Source organism: Globicephala melas, chromosome X, assembly GCF_963455315.2.
Source record: "Globicephala melas chromosome X, mGloMel1.2, whole genome shotgun sequence".
Taxonomy (NCBI): domain Eukaryota; kingdom Metazoa; phylum Chordata; class Mammalia; order Artiodactyla; family Delphinidae; genus Globicephala; species Globicephala melas.
This window is the reverse complement of record NC_083335.1, coordinates 95,432,582-95,451,634: the sequence shown is the minus strand read 5'-3', so window position 1 is coordinate 95,451,634 and position 19,053 is coordinate 95,432,582. Positions and strand designations below refer to the sequence as shown.

General features: G+C 36.7%; 1 protein-coding gene across 1 annotated transcript in view; it reads left to right on the top strand.

Annotated features, from left to right (window-relative positions):
* CFAP47 (cilia and flagella associated protein 47) overlaps positions 1 to 19,053 on the top strand; it is a 471,409-nt gene that overhangs the window by 122,226 nt on the left and 330,130 nt on the right. The window contains 1 exon segment of the mRNA XM_070044670.1: positions 13,098 to 13,293. Within this exon segment, the coding sequence (XP_069900771.1) occupies positions 13,098 to 13,293 (196 nt within the window).

Here is a 19,053-nt window from a genome sequence, read left to right as displayed (position 1 = left end):
AGAAATGTCTGTTTAGCTCTTCTGCCCATTTTTGGATTGGGTTGTTTGTTTTTTGATATTGACCAGCATGAGCTGATTGTAAGTTTTGGAGATTAACCCTTTCTCAGTTGCTTCATTTGCAAATATTTTCTCCCATTCTGAGGGTTGTCTTTTGGTCTTGTTTATGGTTTCCTTTGCTGTGCAAAAGCTTTGAAGTTTCATTAGGTCCCATTTGTTTATTTTTGTTTTTATTTCCATTTCTCTAGGAGGCAGGTCAAAAAGGATCTTGTTGTGATTTATGCCATAGAGTGTTCTGCCTATGTTTTCCTCTAAGAGTTTGATAGTGTCTTACCTTACATTTAGATCTTCAATCCATTTTGAGTTTATTTTTGTGTATGGTGTTAGGGAGTGTTCTAATTTCATTCTTTTACATTTGCTGTCCAGTTTTCCCAGCAAGTTATTGAAGAGGCTGTCTTTTCTCCACTGTATATTCTTGCCTCCTTCATAAAAGATAAGGTGACCATATGTGCATGGGTTTATCTCTGGGCTTTCTAACCTGTTCCATTGATCTGTATTTATGTTTTTGTGCCAGTACCATACTGTCTTGATTACTGTAGCTTTGTAGTATACTCTGAAGTCCAGGAGCCTGATTCCTGAAGCTCCCTTTTTCGTTCTGAAGATTGCTGTGGCTATTCGGGGACTTTTGTGTTTCCATACAAATTGTGAATTTTTTTGTTCTAGTTCTGTGAAAAATGCCAGTGGTAGTTTGATAGGGATTGCATTGAATCTGTAGATTGCTTTGGATAGTAGAGTCATTTTCACAATGTTGATTCTTCCAATCTAAAAACATGGTGTATCTCTCCATCTATTTGTATCATCTTTAATTTCTTTCATCAGTGTCTTATAATTTTCTGCATACAGGTCTTTTGTCTTCTTACGTAGGTTTATTCCTAGATATTTTATTCTTTTTGTTGCAGTGGTAAATGGGAGTGTTTTCTTGATTTCACTTTCAGATTTTTCATCATTAGTGTATAGGAATGCCAGAGAATTCTGTGCATTAATTTTGTATCCTGCTACTTTTCCAAATTCATTGATTAGCTGTAGTAGTTTTCTGGTAGCATCTTTAGGATTCTCTATGTATAGTATCATGTCATCTGCAAACAGTGACAGCTTTACTTCTTCTTTTCCAGTTTGGATTCCTTTTATTTCTTTTTCTTCTCTGATCGCTGTGGTGAAAACTTCCAAGACTGTGTTGAATAACAATGGTGAAAGTGGGCAACCTTGTCTTGTTCCTGATCTTAGTGGAAATGGTTTCAGTTTTTCACCATTGAGGACGATGTTGGTTGTGCGTTTGTCATATATGGCCTTTATTATGTTGAGGAGAGTTCCCTCTGTGCCTACTTTCTGCTGGGTTCTTTTCATAAATGGGTGTTGAATTTTGTCAAAAGCTTTCTCTGCATCGATTGAGATGATCATTGGGTTTTTCTCCTTCAGTTTGTTAATATGGTGTGTCACACTGATTGATTTGCATATATTGCAGAATCCTTGCATTCCTGGAATAAACCCCACTTGATCATGGTGTATGATCCTTTTAATGTGCTGTTGGATTCTGTTTGCTAGTATTTTGTTGAGGATTTCTGCATCTATGTTCATCAGTGATATTGGCCTGCAGTTTTCTTTCTTTGTGACATCTTTGCTTTTGGTAGCAGGGTGATGGTGGCCTCGTAGAATGAGTTTGGGAGTATTCCTCCCTCTGCTATATTTTGGAAGAGTTTGAGAAGGATAGGTGTTAGCTCTTCTCTAAATGTTTGATAGAATTCTCCTGTGAAGCCATCTGGTCCTGGGCTTTTGTTTGTTGGAAGATTTTTAATCAGTTTCAGTTTCAGTGCTTGTGATTGGTCTGTTCATATTTTCTATGTCTTCCTGGTTCATTCTCCCCACGTTGTGCATTTTGAAGAATTTGTCCATTTTTCCAGGTTGTCCATTTTATTGGCATAGAGTGGTTTGTAGTAATCTCTCATGATCCTTTTAATTTCTGCAGTGTTGGTTGTTACTTTTTCATTTCTAATTCTATTGATTTGAGTCTTCTCCCTTTTTTTCTTGATGAGTCTGGCTAATGGTTTATCAATTTTGTTTATCTTCTCAAAGAACCACCTTTTAGTTTTATTGATCTTTGCTATCGTTTCCTTCATTTCTTTTTCATTTATTTCTGATCTGATCTTTATGATTTCTTTCCTTCTGCTAACTTTGGTTTTTTTTTTTTTTTCTTCTTTCTCTAATGGCTTTAGGTGCAAGGTTAGGTTGTTCATTTGAGATGTTTCCTGTTTCTTAATGTAGGATTGTATTGCTATAAACTTCCCTCTTAGAATTGCTTTTGCTGCATCCCATAGGTTTTGGGTCATCATGTCTCCATTGTCACTTGTTTCTAGGTATTTTTTTATTTCCTCTTTGATTTCTTCAGTGATCACTTCGCTATTAAGTAGTGTATTGTTTAGCCTCCATGTGTTTTTATTTTTTACAGATCTCTTCCTATAATTGATATCTACTCTCATAGCGTTGTGGTCGGAGAAGATACTTGATTTGATATCAGTTTTGTTAAATTTACCAAGGCTTGATTTGTGACCCAAGATATGATCTATCCTGGAGAATCTTCCATGAGCACTTGAGAAGAATGTGTATTCTGTTGTTTTTGGATGGAATGTCCTATAAATATCAATTAAGTCCATCTTGTTTAATGTATCATTTAAAGCTTGTGTTTCCTTATTTATTTTCATTTTGGATGATCTGTCCATTGGTGAAAGTAGAGTGTTAAAGTCCACTACTATGATTGTGTTACTGTCGCTTTCCCCTTTTATGGCTGTTAGTGTTTGCCTTATGTACTGAGGTGCTCCTATGTTGGGTGCATAAATATTTACAATTGTTATATCTTCTTTTTCGATTGATCCCTTGATCATTATGTAGTGTCCATGTCTCTTGTAATAGTGTTTCTTTTAAAGTCTATTTTGTCTGATATGAGAATTGCTACTCCAGCTTTCTTTTGATTTCCATTTGCATGGAATATCTTTTTCCTTCTGGTCACTTTTAGTCAGTTTGTGTCCCTGGGTCTGAAGTGGGTGTCTTGTAGACAGCATATATATGGGTCTTGTTTTTGTATCCATTCAGCAAGCTTGTGTCTTTTGGTGGGATCATTTAATCCATTTACATTTAAAGTAATTATTGATATGTATGTTCCTATTCCCATTTTCTTAATTGTTTTGGGTTTGTTATTGTAAGTCTTTTCCTTCTCTTGTGTTCCCTGCCTAGAGAAGTTCCTTGAGCATTTGTTTTGTAAAGCTGGTTTGGTGGTGCTGAACTCTCTCAGCTTTTGCTTGTCTGTAAAGGTTTTAATTTCTCCATCTAATCTGAATGAGATCCTTGCTGGGTAGAGTAATCTTGGTTGCAGGTTTTTCTCCTTCATCACTTTAAATATGTCCTGCCAGTCCCTTCTGGCTTGCAGAGTTTCTGCTGAAAGATCAGCTGTTAACCTTATGGGGATTCCCTTGTGTGTTATTTGTTGTTTTTCCCTTGCTGCTTTTAATATGTTTTCTTTGTATTTAATTTTTGATAGTTTGATTACTATGTGTCTTGGCATGTTTCTCCTTGGATTTATCCTATATGGGATTCTCTGTGCTTCCTGGACTTGATTAACTACTTCCTTTCCCATATTAGGGATGTTTTCAACTATAATCTCTTCAAATATTTTCTCAGTCTCTTTCTTTTTCTCTTCTTCTTCTGGGACCCCTTTAATTCGAATGTTGGTGTGTTTAGTGTTGTCCCAGAGGTCTCTCAGACTGTCCTCAGTTCTTTTCATTCTTTTTTGTTTATTCTGCTCTGCAATAGTTATTTTCACTATTTTATCTTCCAGGTCACTTATCCGTTCTTCTGCCTCAGTTATTCTGCTATTTATCCCTTCTAGAGAACGTTTAATTTCATTTTTTGTGTTATTCATCATTGTTTGTTTGCTCTTTAGTTCTTCTAGGTCCTTGTTAAATGTTTTTGTATTTTCTCTATTTCCAAGATTTTGGATCATCTTTGCTATCATTATTCTGAATTCTTTTTCAGGTAGACTGCCTATTTCCTCTTCATTTATTAGGTCTGGTGGGTTTTTACCTTGCTCCTTCATCTGCTGTGTGTTTTTCTGTCTCTCATTTTGCTTTACTTACTGTGTTTGGTGTCTCCTTTTCACAGGCTGCAGGTTCATAGTTCCCGTTGTTTTTGGTGTCTGTCCCTAGTGGCTAAGGTTGGGTCACTGGGTTGTGTAGGTTTCCTGGTGAAGGGGATTAATGCCTGTGTTCTGGTGGATGAGGCTGTGTCTTGTCTTTCTGGTGGGCAGGTCCACTTCTGGTGGTGTGTTTTAGGGTGTCTGTGGCCTTATTATTATTTTAGGCAGCCTCTGTGCTAATGGATGGGGCTGTGTTCCTGTGTTGCTAGTTGTTTGGCATAGGGTGTCCAGCACTGTAGCTTGCTGGTCGTTGCGTGTAGCTGGGTCTTGACATTAAGATGGAGATCTCTGGGAGATTTTTGCCATTTGATATTACGTGGAGCTGGGAGGTCTCTTGTGGACCAGTGTCCTGAAGTTGGCTCTCCCATCTCAGAGGCACAGCAGTGACTCCTGGCTGGAGCACCAAGAGCCTTTCATCCACACAGCTCAGAATAAAAGGGAAAAAAAATAGAAAGAATGAAAGAAAGAGGATAAAATAAAATAAAATAAAGTAAAATAAAATAAAGTTTTTAAAATAAAAAATAATTATTAAGAAAACAATTTTTTAAAGTAAAAAAGAAACAAAAATGGATGGACAAAACTCTAGGACAAATGTTGAAAGCAAAGCTATACAGACAAAATCACACAGAAGAATACAGATACACACTCACAAAAAGAGAAAAAGGGGAAAAAATAATATACCTTTGCTCCCAAATTGCACCTTCTCAATTTGGAATGATTCATTGTCTATTCACGTAATCCACAGATGCAGGGTACATCAAGTTGACTGTGGAGTTTTAATCTGCTGCTCCTGAGGCTGCTGGGAGAGATTTCCCTTTCTCTTCTTTGTTTGCACAGCACAGGGGGTTCAGCTTTGGATTTGGACCCGTCTCTGCGTGTAGGTTGCCTGAGGGCGTCTGTTCTTCACTCAGACAGGATAGGGTTAAAGGAGCAGCTGATTCGGGGGCTTTGGCTCACTCAGGCCTGCGGGAGGTAGGGCTACAGATGTGGGGCGAATCTGCAGTGGCAGAGGGCAGCATGATGTTGCACCAGCCTGAGGCGCGCAGTGCGTTCTCCTGGGGAAGTTGTCCCTGGATCACGGGACCCTGGCAGTGGCAGGGTGCACAGGCTCCCGGGACGGGAGGTGTGGAGAGTGACCTGTGTTTGCTCACAGGCTTCTTGGTGGCTCCAGCAGCAGTCTTAGCGTCTCTTGCCTGTCTCTGGGGTCCACGCTGATAGCCGCAGCTCGTGCCTGTCTCTGGAGCTCCTTTAAGCAGTGGTCTTAATCCCCTTCCTCGCGCACCAGGAAAGAAAGAGGGAAGAAAAAGTCTCTTGCCTCTTCATCAGCTCCAGACATTTTCCCCGACTCCCTCCTGGCTAGCTGTGGTGCACTAGCCCCTTCAGGCTGTGTTCACGCAGCCAATCCCAGTACTTTCCCTGCGATCTGACCAAAGCCCGAGCCTCACCTCCCAGCTCCCGCCCGCCCCGGTGCGTGAGCAGACAAGCCTCTCAGGCTGGTGAGTGCCAGTCGTCACCGATCTCTGTGGGAATCTCCTCGCTTTGCCCTCCGCAACCCTGTTGCTGTGCTCTCCTCCGCGGTTCCGAAGCTTCCCCCCTCCGCCACCCACAGTGTCCACCCACGAAGGGGCTTCCTAGTGTGTAGAAACCTTTCCTCCTTCCCAGCTCCCTCCCACTGGTGCAGGTCCCGTCCGTATTCTTTTGTCTCTGTTTTTTCTTTTTTCTTTTGACCTACCGAGGTACGTGGGGGCATTTCTTGCCTTTTGGGAGGTCTGAGGTCTTCTGCCAGCATTCAGTAGGTGTTCTATAGGAGCAGTTCCACAGGTAGATGTATTTCTGAGGTATCTGTGGGGAGGAAGTTGATCTCCGTGTTTTACTCTTCCGCCATCTTGAAGCTCCTCCTGCCATTTCTTAATAATTAGTTTTTGGGGAGTGTGTTGTTTAATTTTCATGTATTTGAGAATTTCCCAAATTTCACTTTATTATTGATTTCTATTTTTGTTCCATTGTTGTTGTAGAACATACTTTGTATGGTTTCAGTCATTTTTAATATATTGAGGCTTACCTTACACTCTAAAGTATGGTCTACCCAGGAGAATGTTCCACATGCACTTGAGAAGTGTATGTATTTTGCTCTTGTTGGGTGGAATGTTCCATAGATGTGTGTTAGGTCCAGTTCATTTATAATGTTGTTTAAGTCTTTTATTTCTTTAGTGATCTTCTACCTACTTGACTTACCCACAATTGGGAGTGGAGTATTGAAGCTTTATAGTGTTATTATTTAGTTATTTATTTGTCCTTTCAGTTCTACCAGGTTTTCATCATGTACTTTGTGGCTCTGTTAAGTGCATATATGCTTAAAATTGTTATATCTTCTTGATGGTTTGTCCTCTTACCAGTACATATAATGTCCTTCTTTATCTATAGTAGCAATTTTTTTCTTAATATTTATTTTTTCTAAATTTATCATAGCCACCACAGCTCTCTTTTAGTTTTTATTTGCATTTATATCCTTTCTCCACCCTTTTATTTTCAACTGAGTTGTGTTTTTGAATCTAAACGTGTCTCCTGTAGATGACATGAATTTGGATTATTTTTTAAAGTTTATTTTACTTATCTCAGCCTTTTCATCACTGTACTGAATTATTTTATATTTACTGATTAATTACTAATGAAGTTAAGGAAAGATTTACATCTGTCTTTTTGCTTAACACTTAACTTCCCTTTTTGTTTCTTTCCTAATAAAATTCTGAGGTATTTTCTTAGTGATTTCCCTGGAAAATACTAGTAACATCTTACTTTTTAAAATGTAATTGAGAGTAATACCAAGTTCATTTCAACAGTATGCAAAAACTTTGCTCCAATATAGCATCCCCTTTCTTTGTACTATTATTGTCATGCAAATTACATCTTTGCACAATATAATCCCATCAACACAGTTTTATACTACTTTCTTATACTTTTTTTCTGTGTAGTTTTAAGGTTTTTTTTCCTTTTACTGAAGTTTAGTTGTACGATATTGTATAAGTTACAGGCATATAATATAATGATTCACAATTTTTAAAGGTATACACCATTTATAGTTATTATAAAATATTGGCTATATTCTCCATACTGTACAGTATATCCTTGTAGCTTATTTTATACCTAATAGTTTGTACTTTTTAATCCCCTACTCCTATATTGCCCCTCCCCCCTCCCCCCTGATAAACACTAGTTTGTCTCTATATCTGTGAGTCTGCTTCTTTTTTGTTATATTCACTAATTCGTTGCATTTTTTTTTTCAGATTCCACATATGAATGATATCATACAGTATTTGTCTTTCTCCATCTGACTTATTTAAATTAGCGTAATGCTCTTGAAGTGCATCCGTGTTGCTGCAGCCACTGTGGAAAACAGTATGGAGGTTTCTCAAAAAACTAAAAACAGAACTGCCATATGACCCAGCAGTTCTACTCCTGGGTATACATGTGAAAAAAATAAAAACAGTAATTTGAAAAGATACATGCACCCAAATGTTTGTAGCAGCATTATTTACAATTGCCAAGATATGAAAGCACCCTAAATGTTCATCAACAGATGAATGGATAAAGATGTGGTATATATATATACAATGGAATACTACTCAGCCATAAAAAGAAAAGAAATTTTGCCATTTGCAGCACCATGGATGGACTTGGAGGGCATTATGCTAAGTGAAATAAGTATGCATTTAAAAAAAATCAGATAGTCAAGGAAAATGAAAATAAAACTACTTTTATATTATCATTTATAGTTACTCATATATTTACCTTTACCTCTTTATTTCTTTCTGTGATCCAGTTTACTGTCTAGTTTCCTTTTATTTCAGTTTCAAGGGCTCCCTTTAGTATTTCTTCTAGAAAAGGTCTGCTGGTGATGAAGTCTATCATTTTTTGTTTATTTGGGAATGTCCTAATTTATTCCTCATTTCTGAAGGATAATTTTGTTGGATATAGAATTCTTGGTTGACAGTCTATTTCTTTCAGTACTTTAAATACGTCTTCATACTGCATTCTGGCCTTCAAGGTTTTTGGTAAGTCAGCTGTTCACATTATTGAAGATCCCATATATATAATGAGTCACTTTTCTTTTTCTGCTTTGAAGACTCTCTTTCCTTTGGTTTTTGGCCATTTGACAAATATGTCTGAGAGTAGATCTCTTTGAATTTATCTTACATGGAGTTCATTGAAATCCTTACATGTTTCATTTAATGGTTTTCATCAAATTTTATATGGTTTTGGCCATTATTTCTTCAAATGGTCTTTCTGCTCTCTCTTTCTCTATCTCTGGGCTTCTCGTTTTGTGTATATTGGTTTACTTGATATTGTCCTGTAGATCTTTGAGGCTCTGTTTAGTTTTCTTCATTCTGTTTTCTTCTGTTCCTCATACTGGAGGAACTCAACTGACATTTTTTTCATGTTGGCTGATTCTTTAGTCAGTTTAGATCTACTGGTGAAACTGTGTTGAATGAATTTTTCATTTCATTTACTGTACATCAACTCTGCAATTTATGTATAATATATATTTATATATAAATATGTGTGTGTATGTGTAATGTTTGAACTTTCTCAGGGACAGGTTCTACTGACAATTTTTTTTCCTTCGTATAGATCATTCACTGTTGGTGTTTTGTGTGTGTCAAATTTTATTTTTGAAAATGGGGCATTATAAGTAATGTAATATGGCTACCATGGAAATGAGAACTTCACTTCCACTCAGTAGTTGTTGCAATTTTTGGTTTGTTGTTATTATTGTTACTGTTTGTTTGTTTAATGACATTACAGAACTAATTCTGTAAGATTTGTATTCTTTTTCTTATGTGTCCACTGAACTCTCAATTTAGAGCTCATCTAATGATTAAACAGTGATTTCCTTAAATGCTTTAAATCAATAAGTTGCCCATACTTTGCCGAGGGATTCTGTGCATGTGTTGGGGCATGTCACTGATGGTTGAATGGACAAAGAAGATATGGTATATCCTTACAATGGAATATTATTCATCGTTAAAAAAGGGGACTTCCCTGTCTGTCCAGTGGTTAAGACTCTGCACTTCCACTGCAGAGGTTGCGCGTTGGATCCCTGTTGGGGGAACTACGATCCCACGTGCTGCAGGGCAAAGCCAAAAAAAACGAAGGAAATCCTGTAATATGTGACATGTTTGAATCTTGAGAACACTATGCTAAGTGAAATAAGCCAGTCACAGAAAGACAAATACTGCGTGATTCTACTTATGTGAGATACTAAATTAGTCAAACTAGGAGAAACAAGGAATAGAATGGTGCTTTTCAGGGGCTAGGGAAGGGGGAAATGGAGAGTTGCTAATCAGTGGGTATAAAGTTTCAGTTATGCAAGACGAATAAGTTCTAGTGATCTGCTGTACAACATTGTGTCTACATATAAAAATACTGTAATATACCTTTAAAATGTGTTAAAATGGTAGATGTCATATTAAGTGTTCTTACCACAATAATTTTTTTTAAATGTGGGGATAAGAGGTATCTCTCTGCATCTGTACATTTCAAATAACTAAAAAATTCCTCTAGTCTTTTTTTTTTAATCAGAAAACTGTTAGGACAAGTTAGTCGCCTTTTGGACAAGTTACAATGGTAGCATTTTGATTTTTGACTGAAAGTCTGTTTTTCTGTCCACCCCTGGCCCCGACCGAATCCCTTTGTCCTAAATCTGATCCACTGTCTAACTTTTTTACACACACACCCCCACTTATGTGCAAACCATGATTCCAATAATCTTATTAACATAACTTCTCACCCCCCAGGTCACAGGGCTTTGGAAGGACAGCGTAATAAGCAGCACAGAAAGCAACTTGTTTACTTTTCCCAGCCTCTTGAGAGATGTGGGTCTCTAGTTAACTTAAGATTTCTTTTAATCACACCTAGTGAGATCTTGTCCTTGTTCTTTGTGCTATCCTGTAGCATCTGCCGTTTTATTCTAGCAGGCATTGGTGATTGATTACACTTTTGTTCTGCCATTTTCTCTTCTTGTAATCTGACTGTGGTATAAGCCTTTTATTTCAAACCATGGTCAGGGCTTTTATGTCTCCTATTTCCTTTGCCTTGTAGATGGAACCTTTGCCATCAATATCACTTAAAGTAGGGCAAATATATTTTATCTCCACTTTGGGTAGAACCTGTTATACTGCTAACCAAGCAGGGCTCCTTTATACTGTCAGGGCTTTCAAGAGTTTGAGTGAGGTGGGTTTTAGTTTTCACTCCCCCTTTATTGCTCTTCCTTGGACTGCCACAGGGATAGAGGCAGGGCTGTGATAGTATCTGTTATCCGCACTGGTATGTAGGCAAATCATCAATCCCTTCTGAATCTTAGCCACTGTTCTTGAATCTAATTTGTGTGGCTAGACTCTCACTCCCCTTGGATAAGATTGTTCTTAGTTCTCATGTAAATAACCTCAATGTTTCCTGAGCCTGACACCCAGGATGTGCATATCTTAGAAGATTCTCAACATGAGAATCCATGAAGAAGATTCTCCACATGAGAATCCGTGCTACATTAAAACATAGAATTGTTCAGATAATGAGCTTTAGGAAGTGAAGGTATGGCAACTACCTTTTTTAAGCAGACAGGAGCAAAGGAACAGCAGGAAGGTGCTTGTAAAAACATCTATGCACGTTTTTTTTTTCTCTCTCTTTGAGGAAGTCTATACTACTATTTGTCTCTAATTGAAAGCATCTGCTTAAGTACCTTTATAGTTTATATACTATAACTAAAGCATACCAAATGTCATTTCCAGACTATTTTTCTATTTAAAAGGGTATTATAGTAACTTACCTGTTTTTCTTCCTAATTATTCTTACTTATGAAGCAATGTTAAGATTACAGGCTCTTGTATATGCTATTTGGGCCTATCCAGATTCCCATTACTGGGCTTTTCCATCCCTCTCAGTTGTGGGTGTTGGTTCCTGGCAGGTTATGTTTGTCCCTTTCTCCAGGGGATTGCCCTTGGCTGGAGGAAGATACCTCATGAAGAGATACCAAGGAGATTAAGTCTAACCACCACTACTACCTCAGGTGACCCAACCCACTCCCTCCCACCCCCTCCCCCTGCTCTGTCTGATATCCCAGAGCTCCCTGTGGAATCAGGTTGAATCTGGATTCTAAAACTACAGCTTCTCATAGCTTCTTGCCCTGCCCTGTTCTGCTTCCCTCCTTTACCCACGGGTTCCTCCTGAGAGCACTCCCTCAGTAAATCACTTGCATTGGGATCTCTCGGACACTACTATGTTTTACACATGTGGCAATCTAATAAAATACCCGCGGCTAGCTATGTTAACAACAGAAAAGGCAGGATAAGAACCTATTACCGCTTTTAAGCTTTTTAGAGAGTTCATTGAGCTGTGTGTTCGCTTTCTCCATAATATTCTGTTAGCACAGTATTGCATTAAGTCTATGTCCAGCACATCTCTTAGCCTGGCCTTGTATATGCACTTTAGATTTATGTGTGAGAGACAGTACATAGGATATTGTGATTAGTAGATTTTTTAAATGTTTCATCTTTTATTACCTCTGTTTAGAACTCTGAAAAGATGATAGAAAACATCAAATATTCCCTGCATTCTGAAGTTTACTTTATAAAAATTATTAGGTTTCATTATATATTTCTTTGTATTTCTTCTTAGTTTCTAATGTGTCTGGTCCTAAAAGAAATAGTATAAAAGGTAGTCCAGCTAAAGCCACCACCTGTATTTCTATACAGAGCTTCTCCTTTATGTCCTTATCAACATTTATATCCAGATGAAATGGACTGAATCATCTAGAAGGAAATAAGAAACATTTCCATTTGCCTTTTCCTGCAGTATGGGGCTGAACCCAAGCAGTCAAACCTATAGGCTCCTTCCTTAGGATCTCATCCTAACTCTTAAAAAAAAATTAAACATGCCTATAACACCTTTATATAACTTACATCTCAGATGAGAGAGAAGGCATACCTGAGCTTAAAAACATGTGTTACTGAATCCCCAGTAGTCTTAGTTTACACAAGGAACCCCTTCTCCATTATCCCAGAAACCTTTAACACTTCTAAAACCCAGGAATAATCTCAAAGCAATCCATTCAAAACTCAGAATTCAGTAAGTTTTTGATTTCTAAACTATAACTTTGAATTCATACTCATGAGATCACATTTTTCTGCCTGTGAGACTTACGTTTGGGGATTTGGGTCTTAAAAGGCATTGGCAGCTGGCTCTGATGGCACCTGTTGTCCGAGACCAGCCTGCTGCTTCTGTGCTGAGCCTTTTTCTCCTACACAAACTGCCTTTCCTCCTGTGAGTTGCCATGTGGCAATTTCCTATCTTTTCCTACCAGGTGAAATTGGCCAGTCGACCCTGACAGCCTTACATAAATCTAAAAATCTGCAAGAAAGCACATTCCTTTCCTCTCAGCATATCCATTTCTCAGTATTCCCTGAGATCTTTATGGCAGTTATCTGACCTCATCTTCATGCTGCATATACCAAAGGGATGGGCAGCTCCTTTTAAGGCATGGAAAACAATTAGAAAAAGAAGTCCTGTTGTACTGTTTCCCCAAGGTATATGTATTTTCCCATAATAATGAAAATCTACTGTAAGGAGACGTACTCTATTTCTAGACAGAGTGCACTTTAAAAGATTTTTATTTCAATGACACCTCATTACAAGTCTTAAGTTCCTTGGCAGGATAAATCCAGTTTCTGGGTAATCTATTCTGCTCTACTGAGCTGTAACTTCATAGTACATCTTAATATTTAGTAAGGTTTAAATTATGTAAATGTTTTTTGGTGTGTGTGAACTAATCTAAAATACTTAAAAAATGTTTTTCTTTCATTAGAACAGCCTAGAAAATACACAGCTGATATTCCTATACATTTAAATGATAATCCAGTTTGCTATCGAATGTTATGTCTGGTTGGAGAGGTAAAATTACCCAAGTTATTGTTTGACCCTCCTTTCATATTTTTTAATCCTGTTCCTTTGGATGTAACAACTGTGATGGATGTCAACATTTTACCTCAAAACTATTTCAGGTAGATGCCTAATGTGAATTGACCACATTTTCTTTAGGTGCTTTTTTCTTTCTGTCTGTGTTATATGAGCCATGAACAATGTCTGACTTGTTTCTATAGTTGGAGTGAACTACTAAAATATTTAACTGTACATTTAAATTAAAAATGCCCCCCAAAAGCCCATTTAGTTGTCTCACCGTTAGTCGTTTAATTTTCTGGTAAAAATTTTTGGTATATCTCTTTATGTGGTATGAGAAGCAAGCTTAAAAACTCAGTGTATTAGTTTTCTTTTGCTGTGTGACAAATTACCACAGACTGAGTGTCTTAAAACATGAATTTGTCCTCCCAGTTTTCTTTGGGGGCGTAGGTGGTGGGTGGGTCAGGAGTCCAGGTTAGTTTAGTGTCCACTGCTCACGGTCTCAGTAGGCAGAGCTCAAGGTGTGGGCTATAGCATCAGTCTCCTCTGAGACTCAGTCCTCCTCCATGCTCTCTGGTTGTTGGCAGAACTAATCCTTGTAGTTGTAGCACTCAGACGTCGTTTTTTTGCTGGCTGTTGGCTCGGACAACTCTCAGCTCTTAGAGGCCACCCTCAAGTCCTAGACATGTGGTCCCCTCCTCACAACATGGCATTTAACTCATTCAAAGCCAGAAGTACACCAGCTCTCTGACTTTTCTCTCTCACCTGATTAAATTGGATCTGCCCCTGATTATCTCCCTTTGCTTACTCAAATTCCATTGACTAGGGACCTTCATTACCTATGGAAAGTTCCTTTACTATTGCCATATAGCATAACTTAATCACCATAGTGATATCTCATCATATTTACAGATCCTGCCACCCAAGGAGTGGGAACTGTGCAGTTTGTACACTAAGGAACAGGACCCTTGGTGGCCATCACAGAATTCTGCCTATCATGTGCACATACCATAGAGAATGCAATCTGTTTTTATTTTTTTAAAAATTTATGAAGAGCTCAAATTCCCAGGACTGTATTGGCCTAGATATATTATGAACCCTCACATTACAAAACAAATAGAGCTTGTGCTTGTGTGTGTGTGTATATATATGTATGTATGTATTAAAATATATATAATATAAAACTACTGGGCTGCTGAGAAGTGTGGGAGGTCTCTAAAGGGTATCAGATCAAGCCAAACCAGAAGAATACATTCTTATAAGCTGAAACTAGAGTAGGAGTGGTGAACTGTAATAAAATGCCAAATGCAGGCTTGTTCTTAAATTGGGACAACTTCAAGATAGGAAAACTTAATCTCTGATTCCTGGATTAATCTGGAAGAGGCTAAAATGGTTCCACGTGAGTAAGTCCTTCTATCTTTCAGCAGAAGCAAGCAAATCTTCTCTAGATCAGTGGTTCTTAAACTTTGGTGTATGTTGGAATCTGAATTTCTGTATAGGAAATTAAAAGAATGTATATGTAGATATTTAAAACTATGAAGATCATTTATCAAGATAGACAAATATAAGTCCAATATTTAAAATTCAATAGCATTTCAGCTTACAACATTTAGAACGTGCAACCGTAAAACTACTATTCATAAAAACATTAACAATTAAAGATAATAGGAAGAATTGTGTGGAACTGTATGGAGAAAATTATAAAATTTAAGTCAAAGAACTCATAAATAAATGAAGATTTACACATATTCATGAATTGGGATATTTAATATTGTAAAAAGGACAGTTTTCTACAAATCAATTTAGATATTTCATGCAACTGAAATAAAAATTCAAATAAATTTTTTCATAGAGATTGACACGTAAAATTCTAAATTTTATATGAAAAAATCAAGGGTCAAGAGTAGCCAAGCCACCCCTGAAGAAAAAGAATAAGGTGAGAAGGGCTTGGCTTCCCAAATATCAAGACTAATAAATCAATGTGATAGTGGTGCAGTGATAGAGAAAATGTGCAAAGGAGTAGAATAGACTTGAAAAAGGCCCACACATGGATGGATACTGAATATATGACAAAGGTAGTATAGATCTATGGAGCAAAGAGATTACTCTTCAATAAATGGTGCTGGAATAATCGATTGTATGGAATATTTCAAACTGAATTCCTGTCTTAATACATGAAAATTCATTACACATGGATTGAAGGCTTAAATGTGAAAGGTCAAATGTAAAAAATAACTTAGAGGACTTCCTTGGTGGCACAGTGGTTAAGAATCCACCTGCCAGTGCAGGGGACACGGGTTCGAGCGCTGGTCCAGGAAGATCCCACATGCCATGGAGCAACTAGGCCTGTGTACCACAACTACTGAGCCTGTGCTCTAGAGCCCATCAGCCACAACTACCGAGCCTGCATGCCACAACTACTGAAGCCCGTGCGCCTAGAGCCTATGCTCTGCAACAAGAAGCCACCGCAATGAGAAGCCTACACACCACAATGAAGAGTAGCCCCCACTCACCACAACTAGAGAAAGCCTGCACGCAGCAACAAAGACCCAATGCAGCCAAAAATAAATAAATAAATTTAAAAAAAAAGGTAGGCAATTTGAATATAGGCAAAAAAAAAATTAAAACAATTTTAATGTCTGTGGGTAGAGAAAGATTTCTTAAGCCTTAAAATCATGCCAACAATAAAATAAATAACTGATACAAATTAATCAGAAAAATATCAAGTAACTCAACAGAAATGTTGACAAAAAGTTTCAATCACTTTCACAGATAAAACGGAAAATAAACACATGAAAACATATAATTGACCTCTTTGTAAACTTGGAAGTAAAAATTAGTGACTGCAATAAGATAGTATTTTGCTTGTCCTGGGTAGGCAAACATTAATAAATCAGGTTACTAGTTACAGTGTCAGTGAGTAGGACCACACTGGATAATACTATGTAAAGTGTAACATCGGCATATTTCATAGCCCAACATTTACACTTCACAGTATATACAAGAAAAACTCATCAGGGAAATGCAAATCAAAACCACAATGAGATATCACCTCACACCTATCAGAATGGCAGTTGTCAAAAAGACAACAAATAATAAATGTTGACAAGGATGTGGAGAAAAAGGAACCTTAGTTCACTGTTGGTGGGAGTGTATATTGGTGCAGCCACTATGGCAAACAGCATGGCAGTTCCTCAAAAGATTAAAACTAGAGCTATCATATGATCCAGCAATTCCAGTCCTGAGTATATATACAAAGAAAATAAAAACACTAATTCAAAAAGATTAATGCACCCCAGTGTTCATAGCAGCATTATTTACAATAGCCAGTGTATGGAAGCAATTTAAGTGTCCATCAACAAATGAATGGATAAAGAAGATGTGTATATATTCTACATATTCAATGGAATATTATCCAGTCATAAAAAATAATGAAATTTTGCCATTTGCAACAACATGGATGGACCTGGAAGGTATTATGCTTAGTGAAGTAAGTCAGATAGAAAAAGACAAATACTGTTATGTTTTCATTTATATGTGGAATCTAAAAAATAAAACGAATGAATATAACAAAAGGGAAACAGATTCATAGATACAGAGAACAAACTAGTGGTTACCAGAGGGGAGAGAGGTAGGGGGAGGGTCGAGATAGGGGAAGGGGATTAAGAGGTACAAACTACTATGTATAAAATAAATAAGCTACAAAGATATATTATACAACACAGGGAAGATAACCAATATTTTATAACTTTTTTGAATTTCTTTTTTTCATACAGCAAGTTCTTATTAGTTATCTATTTTATACATATTAGTGTATATATGTCAATCCCAATCTCCCAGTTCATCCCACCAACACCACCCCCGCCCCGCTTTCCCCCTTTGGTGTCCATACGTTTGTTCTCTACATCTGTGTCTCTAGTTCTGCCTTGTGAACCAGTTCATCTGTACCATGTTTCTAGATTCCACATATATGCGTTAATATACAATATTTGTTTTTCTCTTGTGACTTACTTCACTCTGTATGACATCCTCTAGGTCCATCCATGTCTCTACAAATGACCCAATTTCGTTCCTTTTTATGGCTGAGTAATATTCCATTGTATATATGTACCACATCCTCCTTTTCCATTTGTCTGTCAGTGGACATTTAGGTTGCTTCCATGACCTGGCTATTGTAAATAGCCAATATTTTATAATAACTAATATTGAATCACTGTGCTGTACATCTGAAACTAATATAACATTATAAATCAACTATACTTAAATAAAATAAAGTGCACGTGTTCTACAAGGTATGTTTGAAATTAGTCATAGTTGCATTATTCAGAATAGCAAAATCTGGGAACTGCACAAATGTCCAGTGACAGGTAAAGGGATAAATAATTTGTGATATATGTGTACGTGAATATTTCTATACCTGTGAAGTGGAGGAACTTCAACTAATGAGACAATGTATTATGAATCTTAGAAAACAAAATATTGAGATTAATAAAAAGTTAAGGAACACTACATATATTGATATCCTTTATATAAAATGACAAAAAGGAAAGTGAAACAAATTTTTATTTAGAAATATATACCTATATATACAAAGAAATAGATGTAAAGAGTGGCTGGTTTACATCTTAAAATTATATAAATTGTGAGGATTTGTATACCGATGTGAATTGCCTATTAGCATTATTTTCATAAGCTACCAGATCTTGGACCCACCTCAGAGCTTCTCTAGCTCAATACCTTATTTTACAGTTAAGCATTCTGAGATCCAGAGAAAATGGGTTCCATGTGTGATGTAATGGTTGGAAATAAATGAAAATTGTCCAAGTTGAGGAGCATAGAACGGCCTTTAGTTTCTAACATTTCGCCTGCAAGATATGATGAGTGCTTACTATACCTCGGGGACTTGCTTTAAATGCCATTTTGTGAGAGAGTGTAGTTCCTCAACCTTAACTTTACAACTTTGGGATTCACAGTTTTTCCAAGTCCCTATCTTGTAAGTAGACTAAACTTTGTTGCTTAAATAGGAAATAGACATGACTTGAATTACATTGTACTAGAAAGTACTTTTTTTTGGTGAAGAAACGTCTCATATATGAATTAATCTTTTAATCTTTCAGCTTTTAAATTAATGTATAATGGTATCAATTTTAAAAATACCTCAAGTTAAAAGCTGAGTCTTACAAAACATGGTATAATGAAATGAGCATGTAAAAGGGACTGTAGAGATGATGTAACCTATTCTCATTATATATACAATAAAATCAATAGCATTAATGACTTATCTGATGACAGTTAATTAGCAACAGAATTGGATTCAAACCTGATTTATAAACTGCTTTTTCATGTTTTATCCAGTGAACCATATGAGTTTAACTAATTCAAGTTGAGAGCTTTCTTTATTTTTTCTAGTTAATTAGCTGAATAATCTTCATTCTAATTAAAGTACTAGGGAAATATGATTCCCATTTGATAGCACTTCTTATTTGCTGTAGGAACCTACATATATAATAAAACAAAGTAATATGGTGAAATATTTATTGACAACTAAAATTTACCAAGTATTAATTAGAATTGAGGTGAATACTACATACTATGCTACTAAAAATCACAAACATTTTAGATTGGCTAAATAAATTATAGTATATAATGAAATATGCAAACATTTAGTAGAATTTTTTTTGATAGTAATGATTGAAAAAATATTCATGATATATGTGTACAAGTGCTTAATTGTACCCAAATTAAAGAAAAATATGTGTATATGCATTTGTTAATATTTAGTCTACATGCATTAAAGCTTTAGCTGTTCAAGCAGTAATTTCTAGTAAATTTTTGTCAGGACATATTTAAGGACAATGCTTTTA